The sequence below is a fragment of the Sciurus carolinensis genome, chromosome 6, assembly GCF_902686445.1.
Source record: "Sciurus carolinensis chromosome 6, mSciCar1.2, whole genome shotgun sequence".
Taxonomy (NCBI): Eukaryota; Metazoa; Chordata; class Mammalia; order Rodentia; family Sciuridae; genus Sciurus; species Sciurus carolinensis.
Window position 1 is genome coordinate 12649635 of NC_062218.1, and position 19931 is coordinate 12669565.

General features: G+C 48.4%; 1 protein-coding gene across 1 annotated transcript in view; it reads right to left on the reverse strand.

The window, feature by feature from the left end:
- Positions 1-1255: 1255 nt before the first annotated feature.
- Positions 1256-19931, reverse strand: part of Ankh (ANKH inorganic pyrophosphate transport regulator) — a 134598-nt gene continuing 115922 nt past the window's right edge. Inside the window, exons 9-12 of the mRNA XM_047555662.1 lie at positions 7670-7799; positions 4982-5105; positions 4283-4382; positions 1256-3213 (exon numbers count right to left, since the gene is read on the reverse strand). Coding sequence (XP_047411618.1) covers positions 3100-3213; positions 4283-4382; positions 4982-5105; positions 7670-7799 — 468 coding nt within the window. The 3' untranslated portion in view covers positions 1256-3099. The remainder of the gene's footprint in view (positions 3214-4282; positions 4383-4981; positions 5106-7669; positions 7800-19931) is intronic.

Sequence of the window (19931 nt, forward strand, 5' to 3'; positions counted from 1 at the left end):
CTTGGAGTCTGAAGACCTATCCCAGCTTTATTACTCCCTAGGGAGCCCCAGGTGCCCTTCCTCCTGGGCTTCTGGTCCCCTGCACTTCCAAGGTTGTTCTTGGGAAGACTCAGTGAAGAATGAAGTGCTGCAACTGCCACATCCAAGTTTCACTGAGCCTCTGATACAGCTTAGCCAGTGGAAAGTGTTTACTCCTGAGGCTCCCTGGGCATTCCAAGCAGAACTACCTGCTAATGCTGAAAACCAAAACCAGACCAGCAGCTTTGGCACAAAACAGGCCCAATGCAGGCAGCGAGTAGGGGACTGGCTTTTACTCAGCACTATAAACAGGGGGCCTTGAGTGCCCATGAATGAATCCTCAATGGGTGAGGGTTTTCCGCCAACATGCAAATATCTCAACCTCTCTGAGCTGTGGCCAGCAGGTCCAATCTTTTCATGACTTCTTGGAGCAGGCCTCATCTAGTTCAGTTTGCTCAATTCTCTGGTGCCTTAAAGACACAGTGTGCTCAGAAAATCCTTACCTAAGGCTTTGTTTCGAGCCACACAAATTCATTTCTGACTATTTAGATGGAAATCTGCTTTGTGTCCTTGTAGTTTTTTTTTAGATTGCATTTGGCTATAAGCAATCTCTTTACCTTGAGAAAGACACACAGTCTTTCCACAGTCCTTGTGTGAATCTCACAGGCACAGTGCTCTTCTGAATCTGTCAGCTGAACGAACTGTACTAAGGTAAACATGTTGGAACATTTCTTGGGTTAGCAAATTTGAAGGATTGCCCCTAATGACTGAAAAGTGGGGAGAAGTGCCCCCTCTCCCCTGTCCCTTGTCCCTATCTGGATGATGAAATTATTGGTGAAAACAGAACATGCCAGCTCAGGGTTCTGCCTTCAGAGTTGAGATGCTTGTAAGGTCAAGCTGTCGCAGCCAAGGTGAAGGAAATGCATGAAGAAGCCTGTGCTTCAAGGTAGAGGGTTTGAACAAGTGCTACACAGTCACAGCTCTGGAGCTGCGGTAGGGGACTGTGTTGCTTCTTGGGTCCTTGGGAACTCCAAAGTAACATGATGGCCCATTCATCTTTATCACTGAAGGTGTCTCTGGAGTTATAATTGCATGTCCTAATTGCATGATAAGGAGTCTGATTTCCCCTGGATTGAATGAGAAAGGGTTTGCTTTTTCATTTTGCTTTTTAACCCCAGAAGCATGAAATAGTCACACATGTTAAAAAATACTGCTGTTTAATTTTCTAGTCATGTACTTTTAAAAAGCCAATACAATTAGATTTTTTTTTTTTCATCTTTTCAGATCTGCCCCTGAAACCACCCTGAAGCAGCTATACATCCTAATGTTCAGCACTCATACACGTAAATGGAGGAAAAGCCACTCTGAGGAAGCATGTAAGGACTTGTCCATGTGGGCACATCTGAGGGGCACGGGGTGCCCAGAAATGAGACTGCAACCCTGTGAGGTTCACAGCCAACTTTATGCCCTTACAGTATTTTTTCTCTGAGGAACAGTATGGTTACACAGCACTGAAAACAATAAACACAAAAGGACTGACTTTTTTTTTTTTTTCCTCTTTTGCCTTCCAGCTTACACTTTCATTCCCACTGTTGTCCACACAACAGTTTATTCCTGGGTTACCCATGACCCACAGTAGTTCTCTGGTCATTTACGGACCCTTACATTCATATACAAACAAGGGACTTGGCAAAACTGCTACAAATAAGATACAATGGTCAGTGATACAATACGATTCAGCTGCAGGTATGTGGAACACGCAAGCAATCACCGTATCGTATTAGAGACATTTTATTGAAAATGCGAAAATAGGAAATGTATTATAGCCTAAAATAAATTACATAACATATACAGCATATATTTATATCTTTAAAATATTTTTTTTTGTTTAGGTTCTTTCAGTCTAGTTATTTTGACTAAAACAAGAATTTAGTGAACTGTGTCCATAATTTTTTAAAGGAAAAAACCCGCTTTCCAAAACTTAGAAAAATATACTGCACTAAATGGATTTCCAATGCATTATTTCAGGGAATATCACATAGTGACTTTGATAATTGTTTATAAAATGTCTTGCTTTATGGTGTGTGTGAGGGAAGTACCATAGTACACTCCAAATTACCTGTACCGCAGAGGCGTGCCTAGGAATGGCAGAACCAGGTAATAAATCTACTTTAAAAGTTATGAGACAGCAACCTGGCATTAGAGTGCTAGATATGACTTAAAGCTTCAGTTCATCGTAAAACTACATGGAAAGTGAGAAGGCTCCGTTTAGCTCGCTCTAGTGCCATCTTCAGGAAAGGGGTGAAAAGCAAGCCTGGGGCAAGTCATGCGGAGGGATGCGCTTTTGTGACGGCTGTAAAAAGGTAGCTCGTGTACACACACGTGGTGGGGTCTGACAGCCCACTCAGATCTAGGAAAACGAAAAGTGAGATGCTAGTGATCACGTCAGTTTGCTGCTCCGTCGGCGTTGCAAACGCTCCGGTAGAGTATTTCCGTACGTTGGCCTCGTGTGGTCACAGATCTGTTCCTCAGTGTGCACGGCGGCTCGGCTGCAGCTCGTTGCTCACCGTCTGTAGGTCTAGGACTCCATGGTGGGAGGGAGGTGAGGCTGGCTGCCGGGCTACATCTCTGTACAGCCTTGTCACCGGGAAGCAAGTCAGAGGCTGAACTTCAACCTGCTGATTCTTAAAGCGACCAAGTGGGACAGGAAAGAGTCATGGCCTGCTGGGCAGTGGTGGCCTGAGAGGCGATGGCACAGCCGCAGTCCTTTGGTTCTGAGTGGAGATTGTCCGAGGGAGGAGTAGAAACTCTGACTACAAGGCAGCTATGTCTTCTGGGTTTTCAAGAAGCAGGGGCAGGAGTCGGTGGTTTTGTCTGTTTATAAAGCGGCAGTAAAGACCTTCCTTTAGGTCCCCACATCAGTGTGAGCATACCCAGTATGCTAGAGAATTTACATGAAACCTTTGAATCAAGGCCTCTCGTTACCAAAAAAAAAAAAAAGAACAAAACACATGGGAGAGGGAGGGGATGCTGCTGAAGTGCCATCCAGCTGTCCCTGCAGTGCCCATGGTGTCCTGTGCCTTAGTCATTCTCCTCTCTCATTTCTACGATGTCTGTCACCTCCTCTGTTGGAGGCATGTCAGTCATGGCAGAGTCTTCCCCCTCGGTGGCCGACTCGTTCTCCATCTTCTTTTTCTAGACCAAAGAAGACTCGTTAGTGTGGGGCTGCCACAGGGGACAGGAGAGACTGCCGGGACCTCTCACTGCAGACGCGGGTCTCGTCTAGGGTTGGGGTGACTCATCAGCTGCATCTTAGCTCCACACACTCCTCTCACCTGTGGTGTGCCTGAGGCAGTGCTAGGCACTCAGGGGGACGCCATCTCTCACCTCCCTACCTCTGCGCTCTGGAACTCTGACACTCCTTCCTGCAGCACTTTCAACTGGAGGCTGTTCTTTGCAGTTCTGTCGCCATTGCTCCCTGCTACCCTCATGGCCACCTGCAAACTATTTGCCTCCTCCCCTAAAGTCTGGAGCTTTGACTCTCATGTTCTAGAATACTCCTCCCTGTTCTGTCATCAGTTGGTCCTCTCTGGGACAGCTCTGAGCTGTCACTCTTGCTCACACCCCCGCAGGGCTTGGTGACCCTGCCTGCAGGGTAGGCCAGCCGTGTGCCAGCATGTTGAGCATGTACCCCTGCGTGGGAGAGTGCTGAGGCAGCGGGGAGTGGGGTCTAGCAGCGGCAGGGAAGGCTTCCTGGAGGAGGGCTGAAGAGGGAAGGAGCGGTAGAGGCAAACACAGGGAGAGTGTCCTAATCACCTCACGTTTTCTGAATTAGCCACACCTTGGTGATTCGGCCTGTGTTTATAAGGACTAGGGAGGAATCTGGCTGTACGAAGAGTCACCTTTCCAGGATTTTTTTTTTCATGGTCAAAACTGTTACTTAGTCGCTACGTTTTTCAGTTCTCTAGAGTTAATACCAGGAGGTAGAACTGTACGCGTCCATCCTTTGGTTGTCTCTTCTGAGAAGTATGGCTGCCTTTTGAAACAGGGTGGGATATAAGGAAGAGCCTATTTCAGAAGCGTGGCTTCCCTGCTCTGTTACTTAAAGCTGACCGAGGTGACGTGACACTGGCCCTGAGGGTGCAGCACCCTGGAAGGATGGGATAAAGGTGGAGTGCCCACCATCGTTGTCCCTGTGCACGTGGGGCGCAGACTCAGGACACCTGGGAGGAGGCTTTGCGGTTCTGCTGCCATTGTGTCTCACCTGTTTCCGATAGACGTAGCAGGCTGCAATGGCGACCATGGTGGATTCTCCCACGAACCCTGCGAGGAGGGAGCCCACACCCAGGGTGGCTCCATGCACCCTGGAGGCGAGAACACAAGGTGGTTTATCTGTTAAAGCCAAATTGAGCCACAAAACAGCAGATGCCAAAAACCAACTGAGGTTACTGGAATCCAGGAAAGGTGTAGCCTAGAGAGGGACAAGTGAACCACATTCTTGATTCACTGGGGTCAGAAAGGGCTGCACCTAACAATCACCCATCTGGGAGGAGGAACCTGGAACCCAGGGCTGAGCTGTCTCCCTTGGGACCAGCAGGGCAGGGTCCTCCATCCTCAGCTCAGCCATGCACGGCTCTCTCACTTGTGATCCCATAGCATGTCCCCACACCCAGAGGGATGGGAGCTCTAGGGCAGGGACAGTTCCTCCCTTCCTTTTGGCGTTCACCCTCCTGCGAATCCTGGGGGCCCAGCACACTGCCTGCAGTGCCACAGCAGTGCTCGGCATCCCGTGGGCTGGCATGGGCCTCAAGAGCCTTTTCCTGCTGCCAGTCAGACAACACCCTGCTGAGCGTCCACCTCTAAGAGGCTCAGGGGTTTCACCTGAAAGTGCAGATTTTTAAGGCTCTGGGCAGAGTACTTAAGTGGCAGAAGGCCCCTGGCTGCAAATCCCCCAATGCCATACCCTAAGTAGGGCAGGACCACGAGGCTGGTGATGAGGACGATGATCCGCAGCACGGAGCTAGGCGCCAGGACAAAGGTTTTCTTCAGTGTCATCAGCCACCCTGTGAGATGGGCCCTCACAGTGACTGTGGAGAGAGCGAAGGATTTGTCAGCTGTGCCTTGCTTCGGCCCTGCTTCTCACCTGTCACCTTGACCCAGGGCAGCACCTCCAAGACCCAGGGACAGCCTGGGACCCAGGCCTTCCTGCTGGAGTTGCTGATACCTGCTTCTGAGTCAGGTTGGGCTCAGTCCCCATTCCACCCAGGCTTCCTGCCTCCTCAGAGCCTTCAGTGTCCACATGGCTGTGTGCAGGCAGGACTCTTGCTCTGTAGTGATCACCATCTTCCTGCGGACCCCGCTTGCCCCTGTGATATAGTCCTGCCACCCCTACCCCCATCCTGACCATCCACTTCTAGAAGGCAACTCCCCCCCCCGCCCCCCGCAAAAAAAGCAAATTTTATGCTGGGTGAGCTCCGGTTGGTCCCACAGTTGTCACCACTCAGTAGAGAGGTGTGGGATGTGAGCAGTGGGGAAAGAAGAGGGAACAGTTATTACCCCACTTCCCATCATGTCCCCAGAGCCAGTCCTGTCCACTCCAACCCTGGGCATGGCTCTTTCTCCTCCCCTTCAGGGTGCAGCCACAGTTGGATCTACTGCCTTTTCACAATGACCATGCACACATTCACTGCACCCCCTCCCCACCTAGACTGCAGGAGGGCATGGCTGCCAGCCTGAGTGTGAAGGAGGCTGCAGGTGGTCAGGCACTGCATGGCGGGCGCCAGTGAGAACTGCCCTGGAGTGCAGATCCAGATGGAACTGGACGGGGCTTGAGGGAGAGTAGGGCCAAGACCTGGAAGGGAGGGGAGCCTCAGTCCATGCAGGCAGCACCAGCAAAGGCTCTTGGAGGAGGAAGTGCTTGCTCCTGGGTAGCACTGGCTTCCCGGGCTGGTCTGTCTGGAAGGCAGAACCTGCCCCCAAGCCCTCACGGAGTAGGGCATTGGACCAGGGCTAGGCAAGCACTCTACCCCTGAGCTCACCCCTGTTCTTGCTGTTGTCTTGGTCTCACACTGAGTCTGCCTTCCCAGGAGGTGGAAGGGTTATATCAGTGAAGCTCATTTTCTTCTTTTAGGCACAGACCCACTTAAATTTGGCCAAGGGAGAAGATAAGGGTCAAGGCCTAGGCTGATCTGGTGGTTCAGACACAAGATTGCCACGAGCAGAGATGGGGCCTGACAGCTATCTGGAAGCTCTTCTTACAGGCAGGAAGTGGAGTCAAGAAGAGATTGAAGGTGACTCACACACCAGAGATAGCCTGGTCCCAGCTGGAGCTTCCAGACTCCTTGGCCCCTCCTCAGGTCACATCTGTGGGCAGTTCAACACTGCCTCCCCTGAGTGATACCACCTTCCAAAGCTTGGCTTGGCCAGTGTCTACCCCACAAAGACCAGACACCATCCCACTGTGGTGGTCTGGGTCATTTCCTCCATTCCAGCCATAACCCTAAAAGTGACAAAAGACTTGTCCTCCAAGAAGACTTGGCACCTAAGAGTGGGGGCTACCTGCTGCCTAACTTGAGAACCAAACAAGACTGGGAGATGTGCTGTCAGCCCTGGCCTGGACTAACTCTGCAGCTCAGATGTTAGGCTAATTGCAGCCTTGTAGAATCTGGCTTTGAAGTTTACTGACGTAGGTGGAACTTTTGGCAATTAATTTTTCTTTCTTTTTTAGTTCTGGGAATGAAACCAAGACCTTGCTCATGCTAAGCACATATTCTACCACTGAGCTACACCCCAAGCCCTGGAAATTTATTTTTGACTAGGTGACAGGCACATACTATAGGATTTAAAAGGTACAAAAAGAAATAGAGTATGAGGCTCTTCCTCTGATCACAACTTTCCGGGCCCTTGTCCTGCTTCCCACATGCAACCAGTTACCGACTAGGCAAATTCTAGAAATGGTATAGATATGCAAGCACTTGTCATATACAAACTATAATACAGTACACATATATCTGTGCTGTACGTTTGTTATAGCAATGGTGAAATGCTAACCACCATTCCCTGACCTATTTTCTCATTTTATGTCAAACTACCTCATTTTGTATAATATACCTAATGTTACTAAATCGGCTTAGTAATTTTCAAACTGGCTTATGTTTTCACTCGGGGTATATTCTTTTCTGATCATATGCAAAGTGGCCTCAACTTGCCCCTGGAATCTTTGGTCTAAGAGTTCTTTATTTGTACATCTCCAAATTTTAGCAGTAATTTTACTCTATTTTCCTTTTTAAAAAATTTTTACTTTTTAAATTATCATACTGTAAAATTGGTTTAATATTTAGTGTAATTCATGCATAAATATAAGTAACCACAACCACAATCAAGACTGACGGCAGTTCTCTTGTTGACCCAAAACTCCATATGCTACCCTTTTGGGTCTACTTTCTTTTTATTTTCTTTGCAACTAAAAAACATAAAATAAAATTATGCCTCATTTCTTGAACTCTCTACCTACTGGCTAATATCTTTGCATCTTTTTAATCCACTGTGAAATTTTATATTTCGTTGGTGATGTGGTCACAGACTTTTCCAAAGGAAAATCTCACTGGGCGTGAGGGTCAGTTGGAATGCTCCTTCATTCTCCGTCCCTTACCTGGCACCGGGAAGAAGGAGAAGATGCGCAGAGGAACGACGCAGAGTTCTGCGAAGGCGAAGTCCACACCTATGATGTCTATCAAAATTTTCTCAGAGACGTTGGGGGTCCAGAACATCACAAAGCAGAGCTGAGGGGAAATAATGTTGAGCAGGGTTGTGAGGAAAAGGCATAAATGGGTGGAATAACAGTCCCAGGTGCCATGGTTCCTGAGGAGGTCTGGAAGGTGGCAGAACTGCTCCATCAGGTGGCTGTCACAACAGGCCATGGCTGCACGGCCCTGCCTTGCTTACCAGCCAAAGGAGGTGCTCATCCATCTGCCTCCCCAAAGAGAACCTGTGTGGGACAGAGGTGGCACATCCACTGTGGGTCACATCTGAAGGAGCAAACTGCGAGTGAAGACTAGTGTGCTCTTGTGGAGGCTTAGCCAGTGCACAGCTCAGTTCTAGGTAGACGTGTACATTAATTTTATAACCTGAACAGAATAGGAGAAAGTGACCTGAAAGCATCTGAGCTTGCATAGAACCAGGCTGAATGAGCACCCATGATAACAAAGGAAATACTAATATTCACAGTAATTACCCACTGCTAAACTTTCAGGGCCTAGTTAAGAGAATAAGGGAAGAGACAATAGCCAAACATCTGGAACTTTGGAAAGAAGATAGGCAAGTGGAAAAGAGATTTAAACAGACTCAAGAGAATGGAATCCTAAGCTGACAGGAAAGCCGAGTTCTCTTTCTACTTCCCCTCTCTATAGATGAGGAAGTGGAGGTAAAGGCAGGCCAGAGCCAGCCCTGAAAATCTAGCAGTAAGCAATTCAGGCACAGTTCCCCTTGCATGGCTGGTGGTTATGCCTCCCAAACAGCAGGACGTGGGCTTTATTGCTGGATAAGATAAAACATGAGGTTCCTGGCATGATGGAAGGCAAAAACGGGGACTGAGGGAAAGGGGACATATTAACTATCCCTGCCTTCTTTCACTTGACTCCCAGGACACAGGAAACCAGTTGAGTCTCCCAATAAAGAGAGCCAGAGTAGTTTCCAAGGAATCTGATCAGACCAGGAAGGACGACCTGAAAATTCAAGGCTCCTGAAGAAGCAGCCCCACTGGACGAGCCATCAGTGAGAGATCTATGCAGGTGATAAATCACACCCCAATATCTACAGCTTCTAAGAACTTTCTAAATGCTCCACTTATAGACAACCAGAGGCTCCTGAAGAGGTCAAAACAAACAAAGGAAAGGGGGGGGGGAAAAAAAAAGAAAACAGAATATATACAGAGGAAGAAATAAAATCTTCCCTGTTGACATTCTCAGAGATGAGAGAACTACATCCAGGAAACAAAAACAAAATGGAAATGTTATTTTAAAAAAAGACACAGGACCAAAAAGAACTGGGGTTAGAAAGAAAGGAGAAATGAAGTCATTAGTGACAGTAAAATGAAGTTAGGGAAGTTTACCACTTAGCACTAAAGATGTGAGGAGTACAGGAGAGTCAATTACAATAAAATAAAGGTCCACTATTCAAGGAATTCCAGAAAGAGGGAAGAGTGAACCTCTCAGAGCTGAAAGACAGAAAGGACCATGATGCAGCGGTGGTCCAGGAGATGGAAGACCCCCTAGGGTACATTGCTGAACAATGGTGGGGCCAGAGGAGATAGATTCAAAGAGCTTCCAACCTTAGGCTTCTGAACAACACTAAAACAAGAAGACATGGAACAAAAAGTTTGAAGGCAAAATGATTTCTTAGAACTCTAAGAGGTCAATCAAGTTTTGTTTTTTTTTTTTCTTTTTACTTTTTTTGTGCTGAGGATTGATCCCAGGGTCTTCTGCATTATTAGGCAAGCACACCACCACTAAGCCACACCCCCAGCTGAAGGCTATTTAAAAGTAGGATATTTTTACTAATTAAGGCCTCAAAAATTTTACCTTCCACCGATACTTTTTCAAGAAGCTACTGGGGCCTGGGGGCAGTGTTACATCTGTAAACTCAGCAACTCAGGAGGCCAAGTTTGAGGACAGTCTCAGCATCTTGGTGAGACCCTTGGCAATTTAGTGAAAACTGTCTCAAAAATAAAAAGGAGGGGCTGGGGAGATAGCTCAGACGGTAGAGTGCTTGCCTTGTAAGCACAAGGCCCTGGGTTCGATCCCCAGCACACACACACACACACACAAAAAACAAACAAACAAACAAAAAAAAATAAAAAGGACGGGGATGTGGCTAAGTGGTAAAGTGCCCTTGGGCTCAATCCCCAGTACCAAAAAAAAAAAAAGAAAAAAGAAGTTGGTCCTGGGCGTATGCTCTGAAAAAGCCGGGGAGTCACAGGGGAAGAAGGAAATAACACAGGCTCAGAAGGCAAGAAAAAAGCAGGGGCACCTCATCTCTAGGATGGAGGTGACCGGCAATCCCAGGAAGGCTGCTGCAGGTGCACAAGTCATGGATTTGCATGGGAGCCTGAAGCAAGGTCCAGAGGGTCACTTCCTTCAGAGGGTGGGACAGACAGGAAGCCTACTGCGGCTCTATATACGACAGGCGACTTACACAAACGAGGAGAATGGAATAATATACTTAAGCACCCGAACGGCTAAGAAAAATGATCATTAAGACGAGTTCAGAAAAAAATTAAAGATGTTTGAGAAAGGAAGGGAATCAGGACTCAGCTGTCATGGTGCAGCAAAATGATTTCCCCTCTTATTCCAAGTTTACATAGTCGTAATCCGTCTGAAGAGCTGAAGGAGTCGTGGAGGAAGTAGGGCCAGAAGAAAAACTCTGGGAGAGGAGGGCTGGGGCAGGGCTCTTGGTAACAATCCTTAACAGAATCTTTAAAACTTTGTGCTGATTTTAAAATCCTGAATGAAAAAAAGTCATGATATGACTTTGGAAGATAATGTTAAAAACATGCCAGTTCCATCAAATACCTCTATCCTGATCCTAAAACAAGTGATTCTTCTCTGACATAAAACTGAATATATTATAAAGTGAATTACAGTCATGTATGAAAACAGAATACTGAAATTTTAGAATATAATATCCTTTATGTTTTGGGTAAATTAAGTTTCATGGAATAGGCTGGTCCTATTTACTATGTCAGGTTTAAACATTTAAAAAATACCTTGCAGGATCTGTTATAAATGTTTCACTTTATAAATGCACTAGAATGTTCTGTTTGTATTTTCAGCATCCGGGAAGTACATCCCAGCGGTTTTCAAGAACAGCAGATGTGCTATCCTTTAATCCTATCACTTGCTGCCGTACTCACGCCAATTTTGACAGGAAGGGAAAAATACTCCCTCAGATCTAGCAGCTTGGAGCTCAGGGACTTTATTACTTGAGAGCCCTGGACAAGTGGCCTGTCATCTTTTCCCACTGCAAAGCTACTGACCTAAAATGATATCACTCATGTCCACAGCCCAAACGTGGCAAGAATTTCATATAATAACTCCAAAGCAACCCGATGCATGGTGCTGGGATACAATTTATTCCTGCCTATACCCCATCCTCCAAAATAGGATGATCAACCCTCCTACTGGCTTTTACGTTAGGCCCTAATTTTTTCCCATAGCAGTAAAGCTCTAAACAATTGAGATAAAGGAGCACCATCCCCAAGTGTGGGATGAATCGGTGCCTCAGGACCTAGGGAGGCTGAGCCATTCTGTGTTCCTCTCATGGTTAGAATGACAGACGGAGGCCATATTCCACTCAAAATTTACGCTTCCAGGAGACTCATTAGCAAGCTTTATCTTGTAGCCAAGGATAATCTGAATGTGAGATAATGCCTCAGACACATGTTGCAATCTCCCCGGGGTTTGCAAAATCACTGTAAAGTGGCTTTTAAATTACAAGAAACTAAGGAGAGAGGAGGGTGCGACTGCATGTCAGAGAGAAGGATGCCGAGCGCGCTTCTGCAGCCAACGAGCCAGGTGAGGCCTCCCCTCCTGGGTAATGCTTACCTGGAGGCTTTCTGCTGTCTCATAGGAAGCGAGCAGCTATCCTTTGGAGGAGGGAGTCTAATAAGAGCACACAATGGTGGTGGGCATGCTCACGTCACTGGACACACATACATGAATGCCAGCAAAGCTGGGCGGTGAACACAGATCTGACACTTTGATACAACCACAGTGTTAGGGCTTGATGGACCTTCATAGGAGCTTCCTGGAATGGTGGCTCACAGTGTTCCATGTCTAGAGTTCCACCGTGTGACTCGGACTTCTAACTCACTGTTTTCTATCTAGTATCCGCCTGTGCCAGGCATACCCCAAAAGCCTCTCATCAAGGTCACACGCCAGAGAGGCACTTCTTCAGAGTTTTCAACCACACACACGCCTGGGGCCCAGACTGGCTCGTCCATGAAAACCGTCAGTCTGGCCTGGGACTGAACAATCACTAGTAACTAAGGGGAAGGAACACTGTAGTTATCATAGCTCCCTCTGTCTCTTCCCCTGGAGTCTCTGAAGCCTTTGCCATGCTTCTGCTATGAAAATCTTGCCTTGGTGCCTTCCAGCAAGTTCCTCAACAAATGCATATTTCCTGCAACGTCCTAAATGGAATACAAACAACTTAAAAGCAGGCATGGTGTTTGCTAAAAGCTAAAAGCTGACCTATCTGCAGGACAGCTTTCCCTGAACAACACACTGACTCCTAGCATAATAACTGGACCATTCTTTCAGAAAATAAGAAGCCTGAAAAGTTAACTTGACAAAGAATATTTCAGGCAAAGTGTCATTCTGAGTTCAGCCACCTAGAGCTGCCTCAGAATTTATGTCCTCCCAGTCGACCAGGACACGCTATGTTCTTCAAATATTTGCGGAGCCTGGTGACACCGACTTTTCCAAACAAGAACACAAACCTCATGACCTATTGACAATGAACATGGTTTGTTTCTCTGAACAGCTGAGGGGTTGGGTTTTCTCACTAGGAGGCAGCCTTCAGAACAGGACAGCCCACCCTGTGCCCAGGTCTTGGTTTTTCTATTTATTCTCCGATCAAAGGAAACAGAACTCCTTGGAGAAATGACTTATTCTAGGACTAGGGTTGGGAATATACAAGCGAATCAGCCTGGAGTGTCTGTTGTGCCAGGAAGCAAGAAAGTGCCTACAAGACAAATGGGACATGTCCAGGGGACAAAGGAGCCGGCCACAGGAGCTTCAAATAGCCAAAGCTGGAACATAGTACTAATTATAACCCAAAGAATACAATAAATACTCACGAGTCCATGGTGGCCTACAGCAACAAGTGGAGGAGATGGGACAAATCTCCACAGAATTTTAAATACTCCATTAGCTATTCCTCTGGCTGGCACGCTCCTTTCTACCCACCAGTGTGACTTCCTTCCAAAGAGCCCAGAAGGCAGAGAAGGAAAAAGTAACTTGATGGTGCAGAAACCAAGGTCAAGATCAACTTGACTTATGTGGACAGCAGTTGGGACTAGGACTGGGGAAGCTGGTTCTTCATCAGCATTTGAACTCAGAGAACAGAGACCCAGCCATAGCCGACAGCCCCTTCCTGCCCGTCCTCAGGACCACTGAAGTGCAGCTGGTGCTCTGGTTTTGACTTGATTTCCAAAGGCCGATGGCCGTAGTTCTGGGGAACTCACCAGGCTTTCCCCACTACCCTGAATCATCAGGAGATTCTTATCCCCTGCAGTGAGAAAAAGTAAACCACGTGCCGCTGTTTGGCCCTGGACATCATTTTTACTTGGAGCCTTTACCTAGGAAGGTTCGATATATGTTTAATCACGTTTAAATCCCCACTGGCTTGCCCGCAGCACAGGGCAGAATGAGGAGGGGCTGCGGCTGACCCTGGCTCTGCAGCCTGCCTGCCGGGTTCACTTATGACCTGCGTCTCCTCTGCATTCGCCTCAGGTGTTTCCCAGCGTTCTGGGCCTCAGCCCCTCACCTCTGCAATCACGCCTCCTCACAGGGCTGCTCTCCCCAGGGGAGCCCGTCTGCCAGCTGTTTGGACTGGTCCACACAGGGGTGAGGACTTGACTCCACAAAGTAAATCAACGTCCCAATTCCTCCACTAAGAAACACGCACACAGCACCTGGCGTCTATGCTGGAGCGGGCACATGCGCATGATCCCTCAATGTCCACCGTATGGTTGTAAAAGGTTTCCTTGGAGGGCAAGGAAATGTCGACAGTGGAGTCCTGTGTAGGTGGTGAGATGAGGAATGACCCCATTTTTTCACACTTCCCCATTATTTCCACAAGAGTGTCCACATGTGCACACACACATATAAACTTGTTAAACATGTATACACCTTAGCAGAAAAAAGTTTTAAATAAAACAGACCCCTGTAAGTGTCTTTAAGGGTCAAGTGGATCTTCACATGTGCTGTGTCCCGTTTCAAAGGGAAGGGAAAACTTCAGGAGGTGGCTGACGGATGGGTGTCAGCATTCAGCATCCTGGGAAATTGTCCTGAGTCACTCAGTGTGAAGGCACACTGATTTGCTATCTTTAGAGCTTCTTAGGAAGATCCGGCAGGCAGAATTTTAGCAGACCAAATGAAGTATAGTAAACGAATATATTACTGAGAGAATCCAATAGAGTTGAGGATATGTTTTCTATGCTAGGAAGCTTGGAAAAGCATATGAAAAAGTAGTTGTGTATCCAATATTCTGCTTCTGGCTTGTGACAGTCATAATTATTATTACTCATCTACCTTGAATACTTCTATAAGGGAATAGGATATAACCATCACCTGTTAAACCACGTTCACGGTAAAAAAAATAGGCATTTTAAGATGTGGTTGTATGATCCTTTTTAAAAATATGAAAGCTTAGTCAACCCTTCTATGGTTTAAGTTTAATGAAATAGTCAAATACATGCACTTCATGAAGTTACGGGTATCTTTCAGATCTAAGACAAAATTCTTGGGCACACAGTACCAGTTGGAAGAAATAACCCACCTTAAGCAGCAGGGGGCGCCATGCACCAAGCGGTACAGTACACCCACACAATGCTGGATTCTTTCATATTCTTACCCGACCTGAAGAATATTTAGAAAGTTCCACATAACAGCTTCTGTTAACTTTTCCTTTTCCTTGATTGTTAACAGTCAACTTGGATTTTGACTTGGGGGGTAGAGTTTCAGTTTTGCAACATGAAGTGAAGAGTTCTTTTTTTTTCTTTCTTTTTTGTGGTATTGGAGATTGATCCCAAGGATGCTTTACTGCTGAGCTACACAGTGCCCCGCCTCCTGCTTTTTTTTTTTTTTTTTTTAACATTTTGAGACAGAGGCTCATTAAGTTGCCAAGGCTAGCCTTGAACCTACAATCCTGCCTCAGCCTCCCCAGCTGCTGGGATTACAGGTGTGAGCCACTGTGCCTGGTTTTTATTTTTTATTCTGAGACAGGGTCGAGTTGCCCAGGCTGGTTTCAAACTTGGAATCCTCCTGCCTCAGCCTCTGGAGTAGTTGTAATTTATAGGCATGGGCCTGCTGCCCTGCAAGGTGGCATTCTGTGACTGTGGGGTGGTTATTGTACCACGACTGAATAAGTATATTTAAATGTACAGTCAAGAAAGGTTAAGATGGTGAATTGTATGCTATGTGTATTTAACCACAATTAAAAAAAAAAACACTAAGGAAACAAATTACAATCTGCTCATAACAGTACAGCATGATTACTCATCTGATAATTTTTAAAAATACACATGTGGACTTGCACTGGCATTTTATGCTCAGGGTTTAGGTAGAATTTTAGGCACTAGTCTTAATTATTTTAATCTGTCCTGAGACGCCAATGAATGAATCAATCTCTCAAATCTACAAGGCATGCTGACTTAAAAAGCGAATGTTGGACTATGGAAGCTTCTAGAAAGAAGTATGAGGGAAAGAGTTTCCATGGGAAGAAACTCTTACCAATTACTTTGCACAGGCCAAGAGCTTTCCATGTTTTCTCATTTGATTCCCATACAATCCCGGAATAGTTGAATCATTCTTTGCTCATCTCTGATGAAGTCACAGACTCTACAGGCATAGGGAGACCTGCCCCAGGTCACCTTAGGGCCAAGAGTTTAACCCAGGCCTTGGGGACTTGCAGATCTCAGTGGCTCCCTGTCTCCTGGATGTCCTAAGGCGCGGAATGTTCCTGCCATAGGAAGGCAGCGCTTGGTATGAGAAAGCTGTGAATTCTGTTCATTTACCTTTGCTCCTTTTTGATCCCCATGCACAAGAGAGTTATTTTCTTCTGCTGGATAATGGGAACAATGAGGCAGCAGTCGCCACCTCATGGCACGCGGGCGGGGCACCCAGCAGAAACAAAGCCTGGAACAGGCTGCCTTTGTTCTAGAGCAGTGGCCAGCATGGTGCCACGGCTGGAACAGGCCCGGGTATGGCCCAGGGTGGCTGAGTGACAGCCACGCCTGAGAGTAAGTTTAGGGACAGGAAGGTGAGACCGGGTCATTCTCGGGAACTCAAATTTTAAATGGAAAACAGAGCCACCGGGATGAGGTCCTGTGGGGCAGTGGGCTCTCTGCCTTCAAGCACAGAGGACGGGAACCCACAGGCTTTACTGGGGTGCGGCTTTGTGTGAACAATGGGATGCGACCTAGGCGTGACCCAAGCACTGGAGACCCTACCCGTGAATCATGGACAGCCGGCAAGATGGCAGCTGAGGAGTTCATCCTGAACTGCGAGGGGACGCGGACCAAGGCTGTGGGAGAAGCCTCCTGCCTGGGGAAGCTGAGGACTGCTGAATACCCAGGCAGGTGTTCCAGTCCCGCTGCCTTGTCTTCCAACGGCACCGCAGGCGCCCGGCGCAGACCCGGAGGAGCCGAGGATTGGAGCGGCCTGGCTCTGCTGAGGGCTAGGCCACCATACAGACTGCACTGTCCTGCCCTGCTGCCCCTTCAGCAGGCGCTGCTTCCTGAGGAGTTGCCGAGCAGGAGCATGGGTGAGCTGCTCGGTCACAGGGAGACCCCGGCCCAGCAGGTTTTCCTGAGGCTTCCACTCCTTCCTGGCTGGGTTCCTCTGAGACCTGAAGTCCTGAAACTCTAGGCGCAAGATGATCTAAATACCAAACACCTCCACCTTCAGTTCTGTGGGGACCCCCCTCTCCTTCCTGGCCTGGGGCAGCTGGTCAAGCCTCAGAGAGAGACGGCCGCTGTGGCACGATTCCAGATCTGGATTTCCACGGAAAGAAGGAAACAGGGATCTCGGCAGGTCTGGAGGCCTCATCCCTTCCAGACAGTTGATCAGGAGAAGCGAAGACAAGCCAGGGGACGGCCTCGCTGGACTAATTCTGCCATGAGAGAGGGTGATCATAACCCCTCTGAATTCACAGGGCCGGGGATGGCGGGCAGGGGCGGGGCACAAAGAAAGCATTTCAAAATTTGTCCATAAGAGGCAAGTGTGATCTGAGAACCCAGAAGGAGACTAGAAAGCGCTCAAAAGAGAACTTCTCTCCATATGACCTGAACAGGCCAGTGAGGAGGGAGACAAGCACCTGAAGGCAGCCCAGGGACCACAGTGGAAGGGGTATGGATGCAGCCAGCAAACACGCCCTGCACAGGTCATCTGCTGGGCTCGCTCCCAGTCCCGGCAGCCCAGACGAGTCTAGGACTGTGGCTGTCAGGCTTCTGATCTCCTGGACCAGGCCAGGTGCTAATGTGCCTGACCCAGGTGCTGGGGGCACCTGGGCGAGGTTAGTAAGGAGGCACCTGCCAGCCCAAAAGCATTTGAGACAGAGGCAGAAGCAACTGATGGCAAAGCAGAGTGATGGGCCACCTCTGCCTGAGGAGGGTGGGAGGTGGCCCCAGTGGGGGCAGGCATTAAAGGGGTTCATTTCCAGAGGACCGCGGTCATTTCTGAGTTGACCCTTGTAAAAGGACAAGTTCAGCCCCTTTTGCCTCTTTCTCTCCCACGCCGTGCCCTTCCTCCATGGGGTGATGCGGCAAGATGTGGCCCTACACCTTGGATTTCTCAGACTGAACCAGAAGCAATAAATGTCTATGGTTTATAAATTACCCCGTCTGAGATGCTCTGTTAAGGTGGCACAGAGCAGACCAAGACAGGGGCCACCTTAAATCTGGGAGGGGTAGGAAACATGGCTAAGAAGAGCTGAAGAGGAAAGCGGATGAGAGGGACAGCAGGCTTTTTGCTTGATTTGAGAAGCACAGAGGCTCAGATCACAAACACCCATGTGGTGAAGGTACTCGCAGCTGCGACGGGGAAGCACAGGCTTGGGGAGAGGCCAGGAGGGCCCTGCTTGGCAAACACCCAAAAGATGAGCTCCAGATGGGGCCAGTCCTGGACTGTCACAAGAGTACAGTCAATTGGATCTTACCAGGTGTCATGATAATGCTGGCGAGAGTGCCAAGTGGCTAATTCAAGAACACAAAACAGCGTGGCCTGACTCGTCATTAATGAACAGCGTAAGTCAAACTGGACGGCCCTGGTCCGTGAGGCCCGACCCGGTCAGGCCTGATCCGGGTTGTGCTCTGAGTACTCAGGGAGGCTCAATGTGAAAGAGAGGAGGAAAGGGGAGGAATGCGTCTTGGCACAGAGCTGGGGAGGAGCTGCAGTGATCCTCCCGGCTCTTGCCATAGGAACAGTGCGACCTTCTCCCTCAGGGCCACCTGCAAGGGGCACACAGCTGCTCCACACCCGGGTGGGAGGGCGGGCTGTGTGGATACGAGGGACAGAGGGAAGAGCCACGCCCTGGGCAGGACGTGAGATCTTGGTGTGAAGTTCAGAGGGGCACACAATGTAAACTTAGGCATCCCTTCTTTCTTAAGCCGATCCCCTAAAACCAAAGGTGAACTGTTCTCTCTGACATGCAGAAGCTGGCACACAGAAGGGGGTGGGGGAGGGAAGGACAGAAGTTCAGTGATTAGCCAAAGGGGAATGAAGGGAAGGGAGGGGGAGGGACTGGGAAAGGCAGTGGACTGAATCGGACCTCACTTGCCTGCGTTCACACATGAACACCCGACCAGCGAAACTCCACATAACGCAAACCACAAGAATGGGAAGCTGTACCCCACGTATGCATATGTCAGAACACACTATACTGTCATGTATACCTCAAAGAGCAAATAAAAAATGTAAAAAAAAAAAGAATTATTTCTGTAAATTTTTCCATTTCGTATTTTTAGAAGGTGGTTGACTGCAGGCGACTGAAATGACAGAGAGGGGCTGTACTTAATATTTGTCTCTAAATCATGTTGACCACCCAAAAGACTCACTCCCTATACCACAGTTAGTAAATATGCTTTTTCTGAAGCTATCGAAGGTTCTATACCTCTATTTATCGAGGCACTGGTTTTTTAATACACCCTCAAAACGAATCCACAGGAATTCAGAAGGATACATGGATATTATGCGTCGCCATCAAGTGTACTGATAGCCACTTATTTCCACTCCTCACCATCTTCTCATCATCTAAATTCTGTGTGTTGGGGCTCTGGACCACCAGGTGAGCCGGCAGTCTTTGCTTACAGGATATGCCAGGCACTCCACTAAGCTATCACCCCTTGTCAAAGTCTTTACGAAGTGGGTAATTCGTGCCATCTCCACGTGGAGCTGGGAAACCAAGGCTTACCTCTTTAAGTTGCTTTCTTGGCATTCTCAACGGGTGAATGATGGAGCTGGGAATTGGACCCAGGCCCTGTGATCCCAGGGCCACCTCCGTAAGCACTGTGCCCTGCAGCCCTGGACAGGAGCTTGGACTAGGTGCCCTGGCCTTGCCCCTTCTCTTGCATCAACAGAGAGGCAGTCAAGTGTCAGGAGAGACCCAGGGCTGCACAGCGGGACAAGCAGTCCTGCAACGGAACCAATTCCAAGGCCAGGGATGTGTGAGAGGAGATCAGAGATGGTGACTCCAGTGAGTGCACCTGGCCCTCTGGAAATTTCTTTTTGGTAAGGGTCAATTCACTCTTCAAGGGCATCCGTTAGGGGCCCTGCCCAGGGAGGATCATGGCACCTGACTGGTGGCCAGCCGGGTTCTGAGGCACCATTATTTACCACATGGGCTGTCTTTTTCAGCAGCACATTGTGGTTCTTTTGGGCTTGCAGTGGGCTCAGGAGGGACAAAAAGACCCTCTCATGGCACCATGAAGACCGTGAACAGGGTGGCCACCCGACCCAGAGCTGCCAGTGCAGTGGCGTGCCTTAAGAGGAAATGAATGCTGGGAGCGGAGGCTTTCTTGGGGCGGCCAGGCTAAGTGCAGCCTGCATGACCTGGACACACCCAGCCCCTGGCAGAGCCAACCTGGCGAAGCCCTCTGCCCCTCTGCAAGGCCAGGGAGCTTTGTCATGGTTTCT